Source organism: Pararge aegeria, chromosome 12 (genome assembly GCF_905163445.1).
Source record: "Pararge aegeria chromosome 12, ilParAegt1.1, whole genome shotgun sequence".
Lineage (NCBI taxonomy): Eukaryota > Metazoa > Arthropoda > Insecta > Lepidoptera > Nymphalidae > Pararge > Pararge aegeria.
In genome coordinates this window covers 13,710,311-13,735,157 of record NC_053191.1, presented here as the reverse complement: position 1 = coordinate 13,735,157, position 24,847 = coordinate 13,710,311, and the positions used below count along the sequence as shown (strand labels likewise).

Here is a 24,847-nt window from a genome sequence, read left to right as displayed (position 1 = left end):
AGGAAAAACCGTTTCAAATGTAATAGCAGTTATTCGTGACCGGATGTATAATTTGTGGATCTAAATCTAATTTTCGATCGTTTTCGATTAATTCGTTCATTCAAGATTTCGAGAATCCCATGGACTCGTATTCCAATTTGTAGTCTCGATAATATTTTTTAATAAAACAAAAAGTATTTAGACTTAAACATCGAAAATTAATTCTCTGGTAAACTATACTTTCCGGATAAAAAATCGTAACAAATAAATTGAAGCTAATAATAAACCTTAAAAATATCAAGGATTTCAAAACAACTTCTATTAATTATATCTCATTTCGACATTTCTTAATGGTAGGTACAATCAATAAAAGCGGTCTCATAAAATGTTGACTGCGTTAACAAGATTCAAAGTTATAATATTATATCGATTTAAAGTAATCAAGGTATTTAAGAATATTTCTTATCATGTTTATTAAACATTGAATAGCTAGCGAATGTCACACTTGCCAATTCGGTTTTAAGGATAAACTAAATTTTACTGACAAGAAAACATAGGAGGCAATTCCCATTGAAAATAATATATTTAAAAATACATTCATACTTTGCTAAAACTTGTTGATTTTTTCGCTCAAAAATTGAGTTGTAGATAATATTTCATTTCTGTTAAATATCGGCTTTAAACACAGGCAGGAAACATTTTCTGTACGGAGAAAAGACAAAGTTTTTATCTCATCCCACAGTTTATCTACTCCGAGCATATGGCACTGGTGGAAATAATACCCAAATTATATACGTGTAATTCCAAACGGAGGTAAACTTACCCTTCTCCCTATTGCCATGTTTTGACAACAGATGGACAAGAAAATGTTATCCCTCGTCGGTCGATAAAAGGTTTGTCTCCTGATAATGACATGTTGATAGTAAAATGGAATTAATGAATTGATGTTTAAAGGAAGAATTTTAGATGTGTATTATAACGAACCAAACACTTCAATTAATTTGTGACGCCTTCGAAACGTTTTGATTCTTTTAAAAACAGTAACTGAAATAAGTATAAAAGATCTCCGTTAACTTTAGCTCGCAAAGGTTATAGCTCAGTCGCATCAAACCAATATCATAGCACATTCCCATTTCTGTGTGAACATTTCTATCCAATTTCGTAAACATATCGTCAAGTATTGACATCTTGTGCTTTTAATTCTTGAAATTTATTTGATAACTCGATATCATCTGTGGTCACAATTTGAATCTTCTTTTTTCTTCCGGGTGTTATTTCAATTAAATCATCACAGAGCTCCAAGTCTTTGCAATTATTGATTGAAGCATTTGAGTATTGTTGTATTAGCGTAATATTATTATGTAAGTTTTCTACAGGCTTCGATATTTCAGTGTCAAGTTGGTCTGTGTTACTCAAGTCATCGGATTCATTATTCGGACTTAAATCATTTTTTTTTTCAGTTCCATTACATTCCATCGCTTTTTTAGATCTTTCGTCGTCATCAAGATTTTCCTTTTTAGTTGGTTGTTGGTATTTACTATCAATGTTATCAATAGCTTCTTCTGTTTCGTTTATGATATTAACTTCTCCGTTAAATTCCGTAATTTCCTTTTCTTTCTTTTGTTCTTTTTCTCGCTCTTCTTTTTCTTTCTTTTCGGCCAGTTCTCTCCGTCTTTCCGCATTCCACCACGGCCTAAACCGTTGGAAGACTACACGCGTTCGGTGTTGGCGCTTGAACACCCATGATATAGCCATTTCTACATCTGCTATTCTGTAATTAGAGAAATATATAATATTATTTAATTGAAGATATAGGTAGTTCTACAAATACAAGATGTAATTGTGACTTTTTGACATTTGATTAGCCGCTATATATAATTAGGAGGGCTTAACAGAGAGCACTTACAATCAAAAAATGGTATGAATTATCTCGTTTAAATCTTGCATTGCATAGGAGTAAATTAAGACTACGATTTCGACTCTTAGATTACTATTCGTTAAAAGTGGTAGTGGTAGCTGGGACCGAGATATGCTAAATTATCCACCCTTAAATCTCCTAAGTTGGTAACCTATCCATAAATTGATTCGTGCATAATTTCGAAGTTCTTGACTTTATATTAAAAGCTTTTGTAAATGTATACAAAAAAAAAACTAAGTATAACAAATTATTTCATAAGTATTATCTAATATACCCACTTGGCATACTCTTTTTTTTAGGGTAGACAAGGAGTGTAATTCATACTGTAGTTTAAAATATATACTGCTTAAAGTGACGGGATGGGATGGGTCCAAATTAACTATACCACCGCTGGTTGTCATTGGGAATTTTGTAATCTTGCTATTTGGCTGGACTTCAAGACTCTTATGTGTCAATCCTGATTCAGTTTTCTCCGTAATCACACAGCCTTTCTAAAATACAATAGTTATAACCTTCAACACTTATCTATTGAGGGTTTTCTCATTCAATTAAGATGATGACATTCGATAAATATTTGCGTTATAAGTAATAATATATTTTAGTTTATCTGTGAGAAAGACAGCAAACCGTAAACTATTTATAAACGTTCAGAGTGATTTTATAACTAGTTGTTGCCCGCGACTACGTTCGCGTGGGACTATTGATGTGTATGCCTGTTATTCTCTGAACCCCGAAATGATCCAGCACTACGCGAAAACACATGTGAACAAAAACAACACACGAGAACCGTACATTATCCGGTATAAAGGTTTTGGCAATGTGCTATTCCAGACCATAATCTATCTCCATCCAGATTTGTTTACCTGTTCTGGCGTGATTGAGTAGCAAAAACCCATCCAAACTTTCACATTTGTAACATTAGAAACTATAATTCAAAAATTCAAAATCACGGTTATTCTTAGCCGTTCTATCTAACTCCTAAATTTTAATTGGACTTAAAAAAATACGGTTTTCATTTCCCACTGAAAGATCCCGACCGCTGTCTTACCAAGTGTAAGTGCAATGATGCCGTTAGATGGTAGAAGACTGATCTGTTAGGGGTATGGCAGTTATATTTAAACCATAAACCTGAAGACTCTGCTCAGCATCGTACTGGAATGCTGAATAGCATTCTACTCTCGGCACGCTTTTGTACAAATAGTGCCGAAACCTCACACAGGAATGAGAATCATGTAATCATGTAAAAAATATATAATGAAAATGGTCTTCGTTTGAGGCTCAATCACGCCTAAACCACTGATCGTATCGACATGAAACTACCACCATTCGATGCGAAATTTTTCCTAGATGGTTTATGGCTATCTATTTTTTGAATTCCAACATTCCTTCATTTTTTTATTGCTGTTTTACTTTTATGAACATTTATCCCGCTAATAAAAACAAAAGATAAGCATTTTCTCTTGATTCTTTTGTTTTCATGGATTTCAACAGAGTGTATTAAACGGATTATGGTTTTTTACATTCAGCTAAGAATCTACTCACGGTAGTGGAGAACGGCTGGACCAATTGGGCTTTTTTTTATCTTCAGAATTGTCAGGAGAAAGTTTTGTATGTAAGAAAATTTTAAAAAAGCCCGATAAAAAGTTAAAAATTTCGATGATAATCGAAGAATTCCCATCTATATAGTCACTCACCACGAAATCTCGGGAACCATAAGACTTAGAAACGTGAAACTTGGTAGGAATATTACTTTTGCTATGTAGAGGTCAGCTATGAATAGATTTTAAGAAATTCATTCCCCAAAGGGGATTGCGGGGGCGTTAACAATGAACAATTCCCGTTTTTAAACTATAGCTCCTATAGACTTCAAATTTGGTAGGAATCTTCTGTAAGAGGTGTAGAAATAGGCAATGAACGAATTTTACGATAGCTCACCCCACAGGGGGTTGCGGGGGTGGGTATTAACAATTAATATTTTTAATTTTCCAGCTAAAGCTCCTACAAGCTCCAAATTTTGTAGGAATTTTCTATAAGTGATGTAAAAATGATTTATGAACAAATTTTACGATATCCCACCCCAAAGAAGATTGCGGGGGCGTTAACAATGAAAATTTTCAATTTCCAAGCGATAGCTCCTATAGACTCCAAATTTAGTGAGAGTGTTCTATATGTAATATAAAAATGATCTTCGAGCGGATTTTACAATGAATCACCTCCAATAAGGTTCGCGGGGGTGGGTGTTAACAATAAAAAATTTCAATTTCGAAATATAACTTCTAAAAATTCTAAATATGGTAGGAATCTTTTATTATTCACATAAAGAACATCTCAAAATGGATTTCAATAAAGTCTACTTCCGACAGGAATTGCGGGGGTGGGTGTTAAAATCTAAAATTTTTATTTCTAACCTGTAACTTCTACAGACTCCAAATTTGGTGGGGATCTTCGTGTATGTAGGGATATTCGTGTATTTCCTTACAACAATCGTCTTTTTGGCAGCGGAGAAAAAGTCATTGAGAGGTTTCAAAAACTCAACTTTACATGTAGCTATCCAATCAACGGACTAAGAATTTTACATTCATTTTACTTTTGCAGACTACATAACCGACGAATTTTTTTATTGCGGGATCGCGGAAATGTAATAGATTAAAATGAATGCATTTTCCAAGCACATGAGATGTGGAAAAGAAATTTAGTTACTTATTCCAATAGAATTAATAAAAAACATGCACAATTAATTTTCTTTAAAAAATTGATGTCACGGAGAAAATTTTAGTTAACAGAAAATTCGGCGCACTTGAACCTAGACAGATTTCAACTTCACATATGAGACTTGCAATGACTTTAACTTAAACTTTCAATGCTCATTTCAAATTTTTTTCTTCATGTCAATTATTATTAATTTTTGGAAGAAAGGCACGGAAATGATTGCACATTGAAAGTTACAATGAATATTAGTGAGAAAAATCACCTGGATGAAAGATACAGGCTAAATCGATGGAATTTGGAATTTGAGTAAGTCTAAACAAAATCGATGCTTACAGTTCTATCCGCGGGGCCTATTTATGTTCATACAAAAATAAAAAAAAGGAGAATAATAAAAATATGAAAAAAATAAATAAAAATGAAACATAAAATGTAATTTATTTCCTTTTTCAATTCGCTCAGCGAAGCGGGCGGGAAACGGCTAGTATTATTATATACATAGCTTTAACGGACTTCGAAATCGATTAAACAATGTAAAAAATATCGAACGGGTATGAGAAATGAAGGAACGGGGATCGAATAATAATTCTTATTTTTATTTGACGTAGTCACAGAATATTAAATGAGCTCTTCAAGGCAGTAAACTGGTTCCATTATTATTAAAGGTCAATCAATAGGCATGGTGCACAATATACTAATATATAACAAGTGGCTTGGTATGCCAGCGATTTTGGGGCCGCTGTCCAAACATGAACCGATACAAGAAATAATAAAGTGAGTTAATACACTCCTAAAATTGTCAAGAACTGAGGTAAAAGCCAGCAAAGATCTTCAAAGCCTAGTTCTACATTATAACTTTCACGTTTTCGAACCTGCCTAGATAGAAGAAATATTAATTTTGAAATAGGCCGTGAACTCCACAACAAATTACACACGGAAGTGACGAATACGAAGTGCTTTTATTTTTTATTTAAATTCGTTTATAATTTGTAATATATAGTTACACTGTGATAACGTCATCGCATTTCTGAACCTGAAGATTCTGAGGGTGGATTTTTACTACTTTATATGTTTACCTAAGTAACTTTAATATGTTTGCTTCATTATATTTCGGTATATGTTTTCTCCATGTAATGTGGTGACGGAAGATGTGGCAGTATGGTTGTCACCACCGCTCCTCTTACTTTGGGTATCGTACGAGGCGACTAAGGGAATACAACAGAGAATAGACAGCAGCGGCCTTTGCTTTCTAGTACTATGTACACTTTCTACTACTAGCATCTACTGCTATCACCAACCCGTCTGCCCATCTTGGTGCATATGAGAAAAATCTCCCATTGGGAGAGGCCTTTATTCCAGCAGTGGCATATTTTATACTATTGATGATATGACTTCGGTGTCCGTGAATTATCATCGTCTTGTCAACCAATGGACGTCCATGGCTGGACATAGGTCTTTTGTAGGGTGTTCTTAATAGCACGGCCTTGTGCCGCTTTGGTTCAGCGAATCCGTGTTCGTGAATATGTATAATTATTCTTTAAGAGAAATAAATACTTCCTTAAACTGAAAGTTGAGGCAAGGCCAAACCGCGGCCTCCAACCTGTATCTACGGTGGCGTTCAAGTTTGCGTCTTGCGTGCTATCAATCATAGCACGCGCCCGTTGAGCAACAACTTAGTGGTTTCTCTTTATTTCTACTAAAAGTTACCCTCGTCTGCGATCTCGCCTGGTGGGAAGCGATGATGTAGTATAAGATAGTAGCGGCCTAACCTGTCTGGGAGTGTGGCCGTTTTATTTAACCGGAACGCTTAATCGCTTAGCGGCATGTCCTTGTCGATAGGCAAGGCAATAAACAGACCAGAGAAAATTTCCCTGCTGCTGCGGTGCGGTGCGGTGTTTTCACCGCTGCTGCGGTGCCGAAACGCCACCGCGGACGCCGCCAGGAGACTACGGTCTGGCCATGCCTTAACTTTGCTTTAGTTGTTCCTATGTGACTAAGTATTAAATCGATTCATCGGTATCTGGGTAGAGGAGGTCGACGGCGGACCGACAGGTTTTATATAAAAAGGAGCCAATCCCTTACTAGTAAGTTCATATTGTATAGCGTTAAATAAAAAAATACAAGAAAGCTCATAATATTCTACATAAATACCTACTCCACTTGTTACTAATCTGTAAAAAAACATCGGCAACAGCGCGCGAACCACGACTTCAACAAGTTTTGGCGACAGGAATATGTATTTGGTTTTACAATGTAATATCACTTTACAGAAATAAGATGATATATTCTATTGTTTTATAATAGATACTCTACGTTTTACTACTCTGTAAATAAAATGGACAACAGCGGCCGAACCACGACTTTTATGACATGTATTCGGTTTCACGGTGTAATGTCACTTTACAAAAACGACATGTTTTTTTTGTATGCAATAAATTAATACCATGTTTTGAAAAGTCGTAGAACAAAACTTGTTAGTTTTAATGATAGGAACTACAATGCCGAGAGCGTTTTTTTATCTAACTTTTTTTTTTTATATAATGTTTATCATAGGAAACGGTCAACAACGAAGGCTCGCATTCTTCAGCGATGCAATAGCTTAATCTAGGTTGCATCAAGGTTACAATGTTTATTTCACTAGCACCACGTCAACATTTTAAATGCGGTGACGCAACTTTATGTAACTTATTTTGGGTTTTTACTCGTAAGTATACTAAAAAGGTGTCTGGACCGATACGTCAGGGATGAGAAATGCACACGTCACTATAATGCTACAACAACAAAAACTTCAGACGAACAAGATAGTTACGTGTAACTGATAAGTTGTTATGCAATATATCTCTAATCTATTTATGAATAATTGAGAAAGGACAATCCGTACAAGTGTACCGACGACTTTTTTATGCCGATGCCGCCAGTAGTTTTCTCGCTACTAGCTATTTAAAAAAAAAAAGTATTACGGCAATACACACATCGCCATCTAGCCCCAAAAGTAAGCGTAGCTTGTTTTATGGGTAGCTACTAAGATAAATAGTAAATCTTTAGGAATAATATAAATAAATACTTTTTATATCAACCCAGACATTGAAAAACATTCAAGTTCATCACACAAACATCTTCCAGTTGTGCGAATCAAATCCCCGCTGCCCACTGCGCCAATCGGCCGTTAAAGCATGGCTAGACGGGAAAAAGAAATAGGAGAAGCTCATTCAGGTTTATTATTACACGTAAATTTAATTCCAAAATATAGTGTTTACGTCATCATGTATCTACAACGCACTTGTCGCCATTGGTTTTCGCTATATAAAACATTTGGACCCACATTATAGATGGATTAATAGTGTAAAGTAGATCATAATAATCATCCACCCATTTCAAGTCCCGCGGCACCCACAGGGCACGGGCACAGGTCTCCTCGCAGAATGAGATTGAATTTCCCCACGATGTTTTCCTTCACGGTTGAAGGAAGTGATATTTATTTGCTTAAATCGCACAGAACTCCGAAAAAGTATCAGGTGCGTGCCGAGAATCGACCCGGGCCGAAAGGGAAGCAAAAGCCTTACCCCACTAGGCTATTACAGCTTCGACTGCTGACAGCATATCTCTTATGTTGCGAATTTGTCTTGCCGTCTATTTATGGTAAGGTAACGAGCCAGATCTTGTTTAAAAACTGCAAACATCGATCATCGGTCGTCCAAATAATTGATTGTTTTCCCTCAACGTGTACGCGAAAACTTAATCTTCGCGTTAACTGTAAGGCTTCCATAGTAGGCGGTAGAAATTATGTTTTCACTTCCACCTTGCAGGTTTCTCACGTTTCGAACAACCATTTGTAAGAAAGACTTGTTCCATTCTTAAGCATCCTTTTTAAGTTAGACCAGGTCACCTTTGGTATCCTCGTAGCTTGAGTTTGCGAATATAGTTATCGCTATCTCATCCCACTACCATGAGCACCACATATTACATGTAATGGGCCCATCAAAAGTGCCAATCCATACCACGTATAGGCCCTATTTGAATAAAGAAATATCAGTGTTTGACTAACGTGTCCCACACTGACCGCAACTGTGTCGTTTATAAGCGACATGTTCTTTGAGCCTTATCAGCGGTCACATCGAACGTGTTCAATATAGGAAAGTGACCGCAACCTGGTCTCTTATTATATCTTTTTTTCTACTCCGATATCGAAATGTTCTTATTATGAATTTCACGGCAGTATCGAAATGAGGGCCGATACACGTAACAGAATATCGAATTTCAAATCTTCAATAAACTAAGTCACAGAGAAGCACGATACCAATAGCCATTAGCCATCTATTAAACATTTTCTGAACCTCATCTGTAACTTTAAGCAGTAGAAAGTCTAATAGTATTAGAATTACTAAAGACATGATCGTTTATGGTTGCTGATGCTGATTATAGATGGCTTTATAGGTATCACTCTTTGCCTTTAGTTTTTTTTTGCCTTAGTTGAATCGACAGCAGTATCGAAATGGCGCCCATTTCGACGCCCCTGTAAATTTCCTAAATGGAAAATTTCAATTCCGAAGTAGATAATATAGCAATCAAGTAACATCAACCATGTTCTGATAATATACATTCAATTAAACTCCGTTACTAACCTCCTCTTAAATCGCTCTCTATCTCTAGCGTGCCGCTCCCAATGGCCTGCTCTTGCTTGTCTCGCTGCGAAGGCCCAGACTCTCATTACGTGGACTTTGGGTGGTTGGGTAGAGAAGGTGACCTGGTAACAATGACAAAATTAAACATTAATATTTCGTTAAGCATAATTGCCTATTAATTTAATCTATAATATAAAAGCGTTAATGCAGGTTTTGTTAGTTATATATGCTAATTAAGTGTTTATTAACAAAAAAAAATTAAATCCTCGGGAACAGTCGATTCTTGAAACTATTTTCTGGTGATCGATAGTTATAGTGTATATAGTGTATTTTTCTATATTAAATATGTTGGGATGATATAAAAATTAAAATTACCCATTTCTCGAGAATAAGTCGATTTACTTAATTTTTTAAACGTTGAAACGTAGTTTTCAATTAACGAGTGCTTTTATGTGGCCTAAGCCCGTCAGACTGCGCTACAGCTGCAGACGGACTAGTTCAGCTGGTCCATAATCACATTGTAAATGCCTGCTTTTTTTTTCTCAACCAAGGCACCAATCTTTATGTAATTTATCTCATTGAAGTAAAGCTTGCATCCTACAAATAGAAATGGGAGACTTTCCGAAAACAAACAGTGTAATGTTTCCGTTGGAATTAAGAAAAACAAAGTACGAACAGAAGCTACACCGATCTTGGCGAAATTTTTTCTTTGCAAAATCCACTACAAAACGTAGTTTACTTTTATGCCACGAAAACTAACAGATCCCGCGGTAGTTACATGAAACGAAGAAAGTGGAAAATGCCATTAATTTATGAAACAGGCAAAAATAACTACTAAGCTATAGATAAAACTGCCTACGCATCCTACTTACTTTAATGTTATCAATATGATTCCGAGATAGAGAGATACGTGAAAATTTGCTTGAAGGCGACTAATTTCTAAGGAAAAAACAGAAACTAAAAAAAAACGTTAAGTAGGAAGGCAAGTATTTTACAGAATGCTTTGTTTAAAGCTTTAACATCATTATTATTAAAATAGCTATACCTACTGTAGGCAACTAGTCAACACACCCATATCACACAAGGTCAACTGGAGTTGAAATGTGAATGCCTCAAGTAATCTAATTTTAAATGCAAAAGTATAATATAACATAGGTATTTAAACCAGTTTAAACACCTATGTTATATTATACTTTTTTTGGTATTTAAACTAGTTTATCCTTCTTCCTGGCGCAGAGGTGATGGATTTTATTTTATAAATGGGAGGTCTTGATTCTCTTACAGGGGCAACATATGGGAAAATTATGATATCTAAATTTTGTCTAGTCTGGCCTGGTGGGACGCTTCAAGCTATGACCAGATAACAAAATTCACGGCCTCCAAGAAAGTGGTCAGATGACATCAAGCCAGTCCCTGAGAGCCGCTGGAAACAAGCGGCCCGTGTGGAAATCCACCTAAAAAAGACCTGCGGTGGACCTATGTCCTGCAGTGGACGTCAATCGGTTGAATTGATGATGATGATGATGATGAATTTTCCGTGGTCTAAATACGAAATCACTTAGCGATTTAGCGTTCCGGTGCAATGCCGCGTACTGATGTATGGGCTTAATATAGTTCCTGTGGCAGAATGGTAACTACAATTCTGTCCAAATATATGTGCCTCCAAGCGATTCGGCGTTTCGGTACGATGTGACGTAGAAACAGGGTTATGGTTTATTACTGTCATAGCCCTAACAGGAAAGCCCGTTGCCATTGATTGGTTTAATAAACGAGTATTTTCAGACTGCTCAGCAGGATCGAAGGTAAAGTAGCAGTCGAAAATATTTCATTCAGTAGTTACGTAGTATTTATAAATATTACGCTTCGGACTCTAACCTCGGCGTTGTGAATCATTCGCGACGTCACTGTATCAATGTATGACGCTGCTGCTTTGTATGGCAATCAGATTGCGTTACTTTACCACCGAGTATATTATTTTTGGAGATTTCTCATTCTGAGAGAAGCTCCAGTGCCCTGAAGTTGGCCAGAATGGGTTGATAATGATGTTCCGATTCCACAGTGTGCGTTGTACCTAATTTATATTTTGCTTTATACGCTTAGCGGTATATGAGGGAGTCAATATCCCACTGGTGGATCTGAGTCCTCGGGAGAAGTATTTAAAGCTCAGAACCTCTGTGCAAATTGAATGCGGGTTGGCTGGTTTTGAAAATTATTATAACATATTAGTGACGCCTATCGTGCTCTCTCTACAGCGCGAGAATTACCAATATCTAAATTTACTACTGGCATCTACTGAGTTTGTTTTAGAAGGATAAACCAATATACCCACAATTATTCTGAAAGTACCGCTAAATCGAATTATTATTATTATTACCATTGCTTTAAGCTGTATTATCCTTATATTGATGCCGTTTTGTTTTAGAGTTAAAATCCTTATTAGAAGGCCATCAAGTTATGTCACGTAACTGTGATTTCAAAAATATATTGCTCTAAACGATGGTAGTAAGCCACCAATTTTTTTAAGTTAAGGCCCTTTTCTTATCGTTTTTAAAGATTGGTCTACGGTGATAAGATTACCCGCCAACACGCATTGAAGCTCCGTTCTGGGTTTCCGTTCCTAATCAATCTTTCCTATGAGAGGCCGATGACCAGAAGTGGCACTGTAATAGACTGAGTAGGATGCTGATAAACATCAGTACTATCGCTACCCATAAGTGTGTCACTTAAACATAAGAAATGATGACTAGAAATATGACGTCAGCAGTGAGTCATCCGCCTCATTGCAATCATTGATGAATATCGTGAGCAATAGTGGCGTAAACAAAACATACCCGAGTAATGACCTCGGGGGAATACCCTAACGGAATATAATTGAGCATGCTGCATGAACCATTGGGTTAGCGTACAATTTCTCTGTCACAGATCTAAAGTATACGCCTCCAGCCCGCCAACTCGCATGAGAGCAGTGTGGTCGGACAAATAAATAAAATCCATACTAATATTATAAATGCTAAGGTGTTTGTTTGTCCTTACTTTACACCCCAACTAAGGAACTTGATTTTTGGCACAAAGTCAGTTGAAAGGACGGAGAGTAACAAAGACTACTTTTAATTGTAGGAAAACGGTTTCGACGGGATTTGTAATAAATAGGAATAAACGCGGACGAATCTAGCTCTAGCAAACTCTCGCTCTCTGCAAAGAAGTTTGATTACTTCCATGTTGGGCTTAAAATTAGGGCAAACCAAAATTCCTCTCGGATTGGAGTTTCTGTGAAGAAATTCAAATTTCGACAAACTCCATTCTTATTATTTTGTAACAGTCCATCCAAATTGTCACCTAAAGTCAAGGTGCCCAAGAAACTGGCGCTATTTCCCAACTGAATTACAAGGCCTTTCGGCTTTGAGCTCTTGGGTCACCACATGCATGGACCAGCTTTTGGGAAATCGTATTGATGACCATAGTCCTGTCATAAAAGCAATACGCTGCCACAGGGGCGAGAAAGATTCGGTATTTCCCGCGATAAAAATATAGCCTAGATTAAATAACTTGCGTAGCCAAATTCGCTACGGAATGCGGCATTAGAATCTCAACTTGCTTAGAATATATTTTGTAAGATACATTTGACACCGTTGTCTGAATGTCACAAGTGTAATATTAATGCACTTTTAAAAATATATATATATAAGCAGGGTACTAGTGTTTGTTATTATACAGATTGAATGAAACAAATATAAAATATTAAACCAGCTTATATATGCAACCGAAAGCCATATCCTTGTTTAGTTCAGCTTTTAGCATGCATAAACAGATAGAAAAACAGACAAAGGGTCTGTTGAAGATTTTATCATAATTTCATAATGTAACATCAACTTCAAAACGATTGACAAGACGCTCGTGCACACGGGGCAACATGTTGAAGTGAACTATGGTATGGTATGGTACGACAGATATGGTTCCCGAACCATAATTCGCTGAAACATCTTTACATAGTATCATAAAACAAAGTCGCTCCCCTGTTTGTACGCTTGGAGCTTTTAAACTACGCAACGGATTTTAATGCAGGTTTCAGCAATAGATTATAATATGTATACATGCATATTTTAGTAAAGAAATGCCAAGAAATTTATAATTGTTCCTATGAAAAGCGCGCGTTTAATCATAATCATTATTAATCGAAGGTCTCATTTAGCAGGTGCTACTTATATGTCGTTGTTATGCCCATATGGATATTCTCAACTAAATAACTAGCGCATTGGTATTTCCTTTACCATTAATTCTTTATCTAAATCTTCTAGATTCTGAGTTAATCGAAGTCTTCCTGTCCATTTTTGTTCGAATGAGAAAAGCTTTGTTAAGTAATAAAGATATCGTTGTTTACAAATTTCGCCCATAGCGGAACCGTTTAAATATCTCGTCATTTAGTAGTGGAGGCAAGCGGCCCAAGACCGTGTATTGTGGAACTCCCTACAAATCCCTATGTCCCGCAGTGGACACCAATTGGTTGAGGTGATGATGTCATTTAGTTATTTCAAAAAGCTCGAACTTCTTATTAATATATTTTAAGCAACACATGATTTCAGTAAGTTAGTAGTTATATTAACACTGTAACCGTACGTCCTGTTAAATTGCCTTCGGAATAATTTAAATAAAACGAATGCTTTACACAAAGTCACAAAGAATTTCGGAACTTTGCCCAGACAATGTAACAATGTTACACGTTTATATAAGGTATAAATAAATGATTGAATCTTTTTTGCACACAACAAAGTACATAGAACAAAAAGAAAAGTATAAAAAAACAACGTATACAATTTGGCGTGCATAACAACATAAATGGTTATCATTCGCTCAAATAGTTTATGCGTTTTGAAAACGGTTCCCAGCTCATGTAGTAATGCGGGCGTCGGCTACTCCAAAGAGTCAGCACTTACAGTACCTACATCCGTAGTGTTCATTGATGCGTCGTGATCTTCTTTTTCTTCTTCTTTCTCTCTGGGCTTGTCTCCGTACTTGGTCGGCCGGAACCTTCCGTTGTACGTAGTGCCACTTGTACGGCGTCCAGCTGGGTCACTCCAGCCAGCCGAGCTCACTCCAGAAGCTTAGCAGGCCGCCCAGGTCGCCAAGTGCTTCAGGGAGTGATGCTTATCAGCCAAGGTATGCTGCGCGTTGTTCTGTTACTCCTCTACATTGGAGCAGTACGTGAGTCGGTGTTTTACCTGCCTCCATGCATGCCCTGCACAGAGGACTGTCGGCTATACCTAAAATGAAAAGGTGTTTGTTTAGTGAGCAATGCCCTGTTATCATGCTTACTACCGTACTTAGTTTTTCCGACTTAGTTTTAGTAGTTTGGTTGTTAGTCGTGTGTTCAGGTTTGGAAAGACCTCCTTTGTATGTTTACACTCATTTCCGTTAATCCATAGCTCTGAGTGTTGGGATTGCGTCTGTTTATGCAGCCATGTTTTATATTCACTGAAAGATATTGTTATGATCGGTTCCGGTCCTGAAACTTTCAGTGATGTGGGCAGCCGCGCTAGTTTATCGGCTGCGTCATTTCCCATGTTTCCGTTCTGACCTTGTATCCATCTCAGAGTTACTCTGTTTGATTGTGTTAGAGTTTTTAAAGCATTGTGGCAGTCTTGTTTGATTTTGGTGAGTGGGAGCGCATGCACCCTGTGATTGCAAGGCACCCTTGTCTTTGAAACTTTTGTAGTAACTTGGTGCGTTGTCTTAAGTGTTGTTCTTGGCCACCATATAACTGAGGCGTAGGTTAGCGAGCTTCTGGATGCGTCGCGATTTGGAAGATTCAAATAAATAATGCTTGCATTATACACGGGTAAATTTGTTTGTCCTTCCTTCACGCCCTAACTAAGAAACCAATCAGCTTGATTTTTAGCCTATAGTTAGTTGAAAAGACGGTAAGAAACATTGGTTTTTAACTCAGGGAAACCAACGGTATCCACGGCATTTGTAAAAACCAAAAAAACCGTAACAAAAGCAGACGAAGAACGCGGGCAACTTCTAGAACTATAATATTTTGATTTATCGTCGTTTCATTTTCGCAATTAAAAAAAAAATACTAAATAAATAATGTACCGTATCATTTATTATAGCAAAATTATTTAGCTGTTGGTCTGATCTGTAGGTACCACTCTCGTGGCCAAAATACAAAATCACAAGTAAACATAATACACCTTGTTTAATTGCGCAAAATGGGATTAGCATTAAATTGTCTGGGGTGAAGCCAAAACCATTACAATGGGATATTTCAGTACGGTGTGATGGATGATATCGCACGTCATTAGTAGCGTTTATCGCAATTTTGTTCTTATTTATAGACCATAGTTCCACGTTTTAATTTGAAGGTTATAGATTATATACCATATAATCCCTACTAATATTATAAATGTCCATGTAAGTTAGAAAACTGTAAGACTAATAAATATGCACAGAATCAGGCCTACAATAAAATAAAGTTGACCTATATATTATTTTTTTCTATTAGTATCACTACAGCGTAATTAAACAAAAAATTGTGTTAATTATGACTTTCCTTTTTATATCCGCAAATTTTATTGAAATAAAAGGAACCTGTTAAAGACGTCTAGTCTTTAACAACGAATTTAAGACTTTATTAAGCCTAGTTTAAAACTCCTAATCGTTAAAATGTATACCACGATATCAATTATTCTGTGAACATGTCAAAACCGAGTTAGTTATACTAATGTTTAGTTATATCAATGTTTAATACCGCCTCGGCGATATTTCAACTACCTCTACAAGATTAGTAAACTTCTAGGTCAGATAACTGAAACTTGATCCACAAAAAAGTCAATTAAGGTTTTGTTACATTCAATATGCTTTCATCGTTCCGGAGCGTACGTAATAATAATATTATCGTAGGCAGTTAGAAAATTGCACGTGCTTTTGTAGATTGTCGATTTATTACCACCTACACAAGTGTTACGGATAACGATACTAAGGTATTACCTACCTTATTACCTACCTACTTACCTACCTGCTGTACCTAAGCTGTAGTTAATTTAGCACAGTGGTTAAAACTTGCACACACCTCTAACTTTCCTAAGTTATGTGCGTTTTAAGTATTGCACGCCTGTGTCCATAATGTTTTCAAAGAAGTGTGAAGTCCACCAATCTCCACTGGGGAAGACCAGACCCGTTACATTAGTTGGTTGATATGATGATGACTCAAAGCTGCCGCCGTGTGGAGACCGGCAGATCAGAATAAATTGGTAAACACCGCGGATTTCCGCGGTTATCGTACGAGGCAAACAAGGGAATATAACGGTTAAGGATGTCTATTTTTTTTTTAAATTAAAATGTAGCCTGCTATGTTTCCTGATAAAACAGTTTTATATTTGAAGTGAAATGCTTAAAGTCGGTCAAATAGTTTCGGAGCTTAGCCTACAAACAAAAACTCTTTCCTCTAATTTTAGTATCGGAGTAAGTGTAGATATAGATTATATTATATCTATACTTACTTCGATAATGTTACTAGGAAGCGATGCAGGCAGTTATTTTCGTCGAGGATTCATTTTTTTTACATAATGTCTAGAGTTAATTAAAGTGATAATCATGATTCTAACAAACCGCTGTATCATCCAAGCGAACGGAAGGGGTGAAGGGGAGAAGGGTGACAAAGCAACAAGGCAAACGTGGTGGGGAAATCGGTCATGTGGTAAAACATAGTGACGAAATATGTTGTAAAATAATGATAAACAATACAAGTTAACTGTCACGTACTTTCGTGATAGTGGTTGTTTATGTCAAAATTGTTTCAAAACTATAAAGAAACATCTATAGCTGGGTAATGTTTGTGTGTAATTATTTGACCCCGATGCATCCGTATCAATAACAAATACCACGAAGGAGACAAAATCAATTTTATTACCTTTCAATAGGAATTAATTTGAAAAACTAGCTTTTGTGAGATTTAAATGACAACACTGCAATACAAAGGAAATATCAATATGCATTACAATAACAACTTAAGTATGTAGGTAATAATAAACTAATGTTTTATGCAGAAGTTGCTAGAAAATGTAAATCATTAAAATTTTATTGAATGTATCGAGGATTCGATGAGTTATTTCCAAAAGGGATTGACCTCAGAAGACGGTCGGTCTTTAAAAATGTGCCAAAACATACAACAATTCTGTTGTGATGCATTAAGACTTGTTGTTCCGAAACCACATAAGACGGGGTAAGGGCATGAAGAAGATCCAGGACTGGAATGCTTCCTTATACCTACGTGTAAATGAAAACCGAAATATAACTTCACAGGCTTTAGAGGCACATTATTTAACCTCTCTGAGATTTATCAGTGAAACCGAAACCTTAATAGTTTTTAAGTAAACAACTGCCATTGTTTTTCCTAAAAAAAACATCAAAGTCAAAGTCTAAGTCAAAAATATCTTTATTCAAGTAGGCCCACAGGTGGCACTTTTGATGCGTCCATAAGAATTACACGGTAGTGAGATGATGGCGATAACCACATTCGTAAACTTAAAACTAAAGCTACGAGGGTTCCAAACGCGTCCCGGTCTAAGAAGAAGCCCACAACAAACTTAGCCGAAATCAGGTACAGCCCTAACATAACTTGCAAAATTAAAGTCAAGTGACTCCTGTCACTTATTTAATCGAATGTACCTGTTGCGTTGCGTAGGAACAATGAGTGCGTCGGTCTTTTGTCTTTAATAGGGTTGTCATAAGTAAACAAAACGTTTTGTATAGAAAAATAAATATGCTTCTTTTGATTTAATGTTTTTACAGGGTGATTCCTTATCAAATATACTTATGCACCCTTCAACAGTATTTCATTATTCGCTTATACGTTGGACAGTAAAATAATTTAAAAGGCTCACAAATCTCTGATGCCTTCTTGAATTGATAAAAGAGACATAACGTCAGGATAGTTATTCAGTATTTTCCACATTCTGACATTTGAAAAGTGCTGTCAGTTGAACTGGGTCAAAAAATACTTATAACTATTCCAACGTTCTACCACGTTTATTAATAAGGCCCCGAGAGATCGGTACATAACAAGACACTAAAAATGAATACGTATCTAATTCTACAAACTTCAAGGTTTTTGCCTTGAGGATTACAGCCAAGTTTCACCTCCTCCTTTTCTTGAAGTCTGTTAATTAATTAATGTAAAACAATAACACGAAATGATGTTATTAATGGCACCACTAAACTAAGATGCGATTTAGATGATATCCTCCACATTAGTTGACACTAATGTGGAGGATAATATGGTTAATTGGTTAAATAAAATACGCATAACACGAAAACCCACTTTTGTTTAAGTTTAACCTTCGTTATCAGTACACTTAGTATGAGATTTGCACGCTCGCAAGCGTCGAGTATCGAAACACTAACGTCAATCCCTACTTCCCTACTAATACTTACTTAATATATATATAAATGTCAATGTAAGTTTGTTTGTTACGCTTTCACGCAAAAACTATATATACCTAACTATAACTTAGTACACATATTCTTGGAAGTGTTATTAGTAATAAAGGATACTTTTTATTACGAAATTAAGCTCGGTGCTTTTCGGAGAGAGGATGAAAGTGTTTGACGATTTTACACCATAACTCCGACAAATTATAACCGATTTAAATAATTATTTTTGTACTATAGAGGTTATAATATTTGTTTAATTTTGCCCAAACTGTGTAGATCTGATGAATGTAGTTGGAGATAGAGGACAATACTCCTCAGCGGACAGCAGCAAACCCCTCATTTAAGGCTTAGCGATACTGAATACTTTAATTTTTTTTTAGAACTACAACTAAATTGAATGCCACAACAAAATCGAAATCAAACGCAGACGAAGTCGCGGGCAACAGCTAGTGTTATATATATGCAATATGTAATTTGTTTAAGAGACGCAAATTTTATTTTTCTATTTTACAAGAGAGCTAGCGAGAGATTACAAATTTGAGGTTGAAAACAAAATGCATAAATTCCAATTTACCCTCGCTGTAGATTACGGCTAGTTAAAACTGATCTTCGAAGAAATTTATAGTTTAATTTACAAATCTTCTGCTTGCTAAAGGTCGTTAACCATTACGTTCTAGGATAACTTAATTACTCTTAATTTTTGTGAAAGTAGTTTTTTTTTACTTATTGTTAGACGTTAGTTCGTTCTACCCCGAGACCACTACTTTCCTGACAGAAAAACTACTATCTAAACTATTTAAAAATAAAAAAAAACCTGACTCCTAATTCACTGTCTTGTAGAGTCATAAAATCTTTCATACAGATTTAATTAAACAAACGTTATGCCAAAATCATTGTAGACAAATTTGTGCTAAAATAGCTTTAAGTTCTATTTTACTCAGACTCAAAGTTACTCGAAAACGATTCGAGCCCGACTCTACGATAGTGTAATAACTTCGTACTTAGGGTACAGGCTACGACTATATCTACGGGGGGTTATCAATATATTTAATATATATTTATTCTGTGCGGCTTCTATTAACAAGGCTATGGAGAATGCAAGGGAATGTATGTAGTACATACAAGTTGGCCACTTAACTATTTCACAGATTACAACAACTTTTCGCGGAAACATTTCTTCATAATTTCACGTTGTTGAGTCAGCAATAACTGTTACTTTTCATTGGTAGTTTGTTGTTTTTTCGTAGACTAGTGGTTCCTCCCTTCTAGTAATTAAACTTTTCCCATACAAACTTTTATCCGCTATTCTACAAAATATACCCCAACATAACGCGGCGCAAGGCCCGGCCGAGCTTCTACTTCGTTTGTTTGACTCATAAGTTTTAGCGTAATATTAAATAATAAAAAATGATTTTCCAAATTTAACTACCATTTACAGAGATTAGCGCGTTCAAACTTAAAAAAAAAATATCCTCAGCTTTTTTAGTATGGATCAAGTCGTGTCACGTAAAAAAACCTTAATGTTTAACCTGAGCATTAAATAAAATATCATACGAATGAGTGCGATTATATTATTAGCTAACAAATATTTTTTAATAACATTTAAGTGTTTGTGATTTCTTAATTATTAAAGGAAACTTATTATTCCAGATAAAATTATCTAAGGAAATAAAGTGAGGTTTAGAGATTGTAGAATTCGTATAACAGTTTGACTGCTAAAATTTTAGCCGAACTCTGTAGGGCCAATTCGCGGGCAACTACGAGTAATGTATAAAATACAATATGAAAGATAAAATCATTTACAAGTACACAAGGTCACTTTAGCAGCTCTGGCCACAGGAAAATTCGAATTTCCTGTGGCCAGATCTACGATTGCCAAATCGCGAATTTTTGGGCAAGTGAATAATGTATGGGTAGCCAGTCGCGTCACCGGTCGTCGTTGCCTCATGCTTCATAATATTCATACGTTAGTTACAGTCACTAGACGCGACGAGCGCCGGTCGCGTCGTGCGTCCCGTTGTCTCCATGTTATACAGTAAGCGCTCTTTTAACTTGACGCGATTTATACGTCGTAGTTCTCGAGGTAACATGACACACAATGTTGACGTGGAGGCCGTGTACACGGAAAATTGTTTTTAGATTACACAAAGGCATCCCTGACTGACCAGGCTGACTAATATACAAATAGCTATTTATATCGAAGCAAAGAATTTAATTTCTTAATTCCCCAACACTAGCCCTTGACTGCAATCTCATGTGCTGGTAAGTGATGATGCAGTCTACGATGATGGCGGCCTACATTGTTAGGGATATGGCAGTTAAAAACAGAAAACTACTATTAAGATAAGAAAAAATTCCAATAGATTACAAATTATTTTGTTTAAACTCATGTTTATACACAGTTTTGGAATAATATTTCCTATTACAACATAGCAAGGTCTAAAATATAACGTCCTAGGCTTTTCCTATCTATTAATCAATGCAAGGAAACTTGTTTAACAAAATTAAATGTCAAATGGTTGTCTTTTTTTTAATTCATCAACTATCACCCTCGAGTGTTAAGTGTGTATACAGGTTCTTACTTGCCTTTGTGTTATTCTTACAAAGGCAAAATAAGCATTAAAAGTTCTCCTCATTACAAATATTGCTGATATCAGCAATAAATGTAATGAGACAATTTGCCTTAATCTGTTTAATTCTTTTAAATTTTGTCAATGGTGACAAAAGAATTTATGCTTTATGAGCAAATATAGGCACAGACCAATGTAACTATATGTTGAAATTGTGTTTTCTTAGCACAACATGGTTTACAAAATATAGAAATAGCTTTTTAAGCATGGTCTTGTTATTGTTTGTTGTTTGTCAATAGCAATAACAATATGAATAAAGATATTCCCCACTAGCTATACCTCATGGTTTTACCTGCATGAAGTATAAATAAATATACAACACACATCGCCATCTAGCCCTAAAGTGTAGCTTGTGTTATGGGTACTAAGATAGCTGATGAATATTTTTATGGATATAATACACATCAATACGTATAATATACAGATAAAAACCCAGACACTGAAAAACATTCATGATCATCACACAAACATCTCCAGTTGTGGGAATCTAACCCACAACTCCCCACAAACCCACAAACCCCACTCAAAATGGTGTGTAAGGTAATGTTATATTGGCCATTTGTGGACTTAATCCTCTCCTGTATATCCTTTAATTTTAATTTTTTTTCTAATAAAATACTGCAAAGCTTATCAACATCTTGTGGTTTATTTATGATAGGTTCATGACTCTGCAGACTTTTTTTTAGATCTGCTAAAGCCCACTGCAATTAAATATAGCCCATTATTTGAATATAACATACTCATATTAATGGGGATTGATTTCCCAGTTATTATTCTGTTTTAATTGAATATTATTATTCACTTATTTATTGCAAGAACTTAAGTTATTCTGATATCCTATCAGTTCTACTCAAGATTACACATTATAAGATAACCTGATATAAAAGTCTGTATCTACCTACCAGTTGGTTTAAGTATGACATTTTTGAGTGGATAACAAAAGTATTCTCCCTAGCAGAATGTTTTCTTTTCACAAACATTGTATGCATTTATAAAAATTAAAATGAACAGACTTGCAATAATAATGTTATGAATGGATTCTCTTCACTTGGCGTAAATGGCTAGTGGCAAATATCCTATTGGACTATTTGTTTGTCTAAATTTTTACACCCAATTTGAACAAATGGATAGATTGAAAAAACCCCTCTCATTACATTCTTAGTATCTGTTTACTCACATTATTTTAGTAGGACAGTAAAAAGATAATTAAGATTACAATATCAATAATTATATTTACAAGTGTTCACATAATATTATTATTATTATTACCAAAAAGATATTATATTTAATAGTGAAGTATATTTTTCTGCCTTAATCACTTTACAATTAAAAAACAATGTTTACATTTAGATCCACAAGAATTCAGGACAAGAACTTTTTGACTAAACACTGAGTACCTGAAATTTAACCTCTAATAGAAATTAAAAAAATAGTTACTAATAAAATATTTGCTAAAAACTTACCTTTTTAGGTGGCAACTTCTGTTTTTCTGATTTTTTCGCATCACTTTGCAACAGACCTCTTCTTGGGTCGACTATCACTTCTTTTTCATTAACTTTATTGTTACAAATCTCATTACACACTTTCACACTGTCGACAACATCATGACTGTATAAACTGTCATCTGTCAAATCACCAAAAGTCCGTGACAAATTGTGAGCCAATTTGCAAGTAGTACCAGAATCCTCTTCAATATCTGAGTCAGAGTCAGAATGGTTAGCATCAATAACCTCTTCACCAAATACATCGTGGGCTGTGTAGCAACTGTCAGGTGATTCCTCAAAGACAATAAAGGAATCTTCTGAATCACATTCTGATGGGATTCTTCTTCTACAACTACGGGGGCTGTCTGAGAAAACTATTTGAAATGAATCATCACTCTCTACAGATGATGAGAAAAACTTACCAGTAACTTCATTGAAATATTCACTATCTTGTGAATTCTGTAGCTCTGTTGAATTTATTTCAATGCCAAACACAGTTTCATTTGGCATGTCTTTGTCATTTTCTAATCTGTGAACTGGTAAAGTAATGGGATTTGTAATTTGAGGTTCTTTATGTGTTGATTCTGGATGGTTTTTTACAACTGGTTTACCTTTTTGCAACAATGCCTTTAGCTTCCCCAATTTGTCTTCACAGGAGGACACTATTTCTTCACTATTTAAAGAGCTATTGTCATTTATCACAGTTTTCTCATTTAGATTTGCTTTCTCTTTGTAACAAACAGGTAAACTGTTGTTTTTATCCACAGGTTCCTTTGTACACATTTCAGTCTGAACTTTTGGGGCATCTGCGTAAATAAATTCTTCATGGTGTAAATTGTAAGGGATGTAAAATTCAATATAAGGGTCATTGGGATCACTCATAAGATCTTCCGGGGGGAAGGCATCTTCAAATGAATCTTCCACAGAGCCTGCTTCTACGAAGGTTTTCCTTGGCCTGCTTGAGCGGAACTTTGATGGTTTATCATTTATTTTATTTTTATTAGTTAACAGCAATCGAACCTGATTTAACTTTTCCTCACAATTGCTTGCAGCTAATTTACAGTCTGCACTCATTTCAAGTTCCAAATTTGTATTTACTTCATTATTACTGGCCAAAATGAATGGTTCCCGTTCATTCTTATTTTGAACCTCAATGTTGGAACTCTGCCAGGGTGTCGGCGCCATCTGCTGGTCGTTGTAGTCTTCAAAACAATCGTAATATTGTGATGTTTGCGAGTTCGTACGCTTCTGGAATATTGCTCCCATTACATTGAGAACACCAGAAAAGAAACTCGTTATACCCGCTAGAGATGGATAATAATCAGGCCTTTGAGGCCTCTCAGCCTCCTTTGTCTCGTACATATCAGATTTATTTTTTTCCTCACCTGTTATAATTGAATCTGCCAAATTTTTCTTGAGCGGATCAGGAATTAGGTGTAAGTTGTTAAAGTATAAGGTATCCCCGTATGTGTGCTTCATTTCTTCCTTAGTTTCTGTCCGGGGGTTTGTTGAATAACTTGTAAGTGGAAAATGGATCGGAGCAAATCCGTTTAGATCCAAAAGATTGCGTCCTTGACGCGTACTATTAAAACTATGCATTTTTACAATTTTACACTATTTTTACAGGTTCAAAGAGGATGCTAAGCCATTTTACACTCACGCACGCATATTTAAATCTCTATCTCTAGGCTTAAATATATTTGGAGGCTTTATTGTACACTTCAAGTCCAACGTTTCCTCGTCCGATACCCAAGAGCTAGATTCAACGCAAATCACTTTGTTAATCACGTTACACACTATGTCACCGTAATCTGTAACTTCCGAATAACACACAGTTTCGTTTTCTTTGGAAAAGTTGTCGTTTATTAGCTCCATTTTAATAAAATTTTCAATACACGTCTTTACAGTTCAGCCATTTTGTAAAAAAACATTTATGTTATAATTATAGTATGGTGATTGGAGTAGAATTAAGATTTATGGTGATGTTCTCAGAGTCTATGGTAAGGAAAAATTGCAAACACAGATAAAAATCGTAACGGTTCGATGGAAATAAAACATATTCCGATAATTATCGAT

General features: G+C 35.7%; 1 protein-coding gene across 1 annotated transcript; it reads right to left on the bottom strand.

Moving 5' to 3' along the window:
- Positions 1-435: 435 nt before the first annotated feature.
- LOC120628479 lies at positions 436-24,699 on the bottom strand. Its single transcript, XM_039896869.1, has 3 exons — positions 22,751-24,699; positions 9,226-9,347; positions 436-1,750 (listed from the first exon to the last, which is right to left on the bottom strand). The coding sequence occupies exons 1-3, from the start codon at positions 24,368-24,370 to the stop codon at positions 1,153-1,155; spliced, it is 2,340 nt and encodes a 779-aa protein (XP_039752803.1). The 5' UTR covers positions 24,371-24,699; the 3' UTR covers positions 436-1,152.
- Between the last annotated feature and the right edge of the window lie 148 nt (positions 24,700-24,847).

What these genes read in the sequence shown, in the direction of transcription:
- LOC120628479 (XM_039896869.1), bottom strand. Translation starts at nt 24,370, where the DNA reads ATGCATAGTTTTAATAGTACGCGTCAAGGACGCAATCTTTTGGATCTA. An exon ending in AGAAGTTGCCACCTAAAAAG is followed by an intron (nt 9,348 to 22,750) that starts GTAAGTTTTTAG and finishes CATTGTTACCAG; the next exon opens with GTCACCTTCTCTACCCAACC. An exon ending in AGAGAGCGATTTAAGAGGAG is followed by an intron (nt 1,751 to 9,225) that starts GTTAGTAACGGA and finishes CTCTAATTACAG; the next exon opens with AATAGCAGATGTAGAAATGG.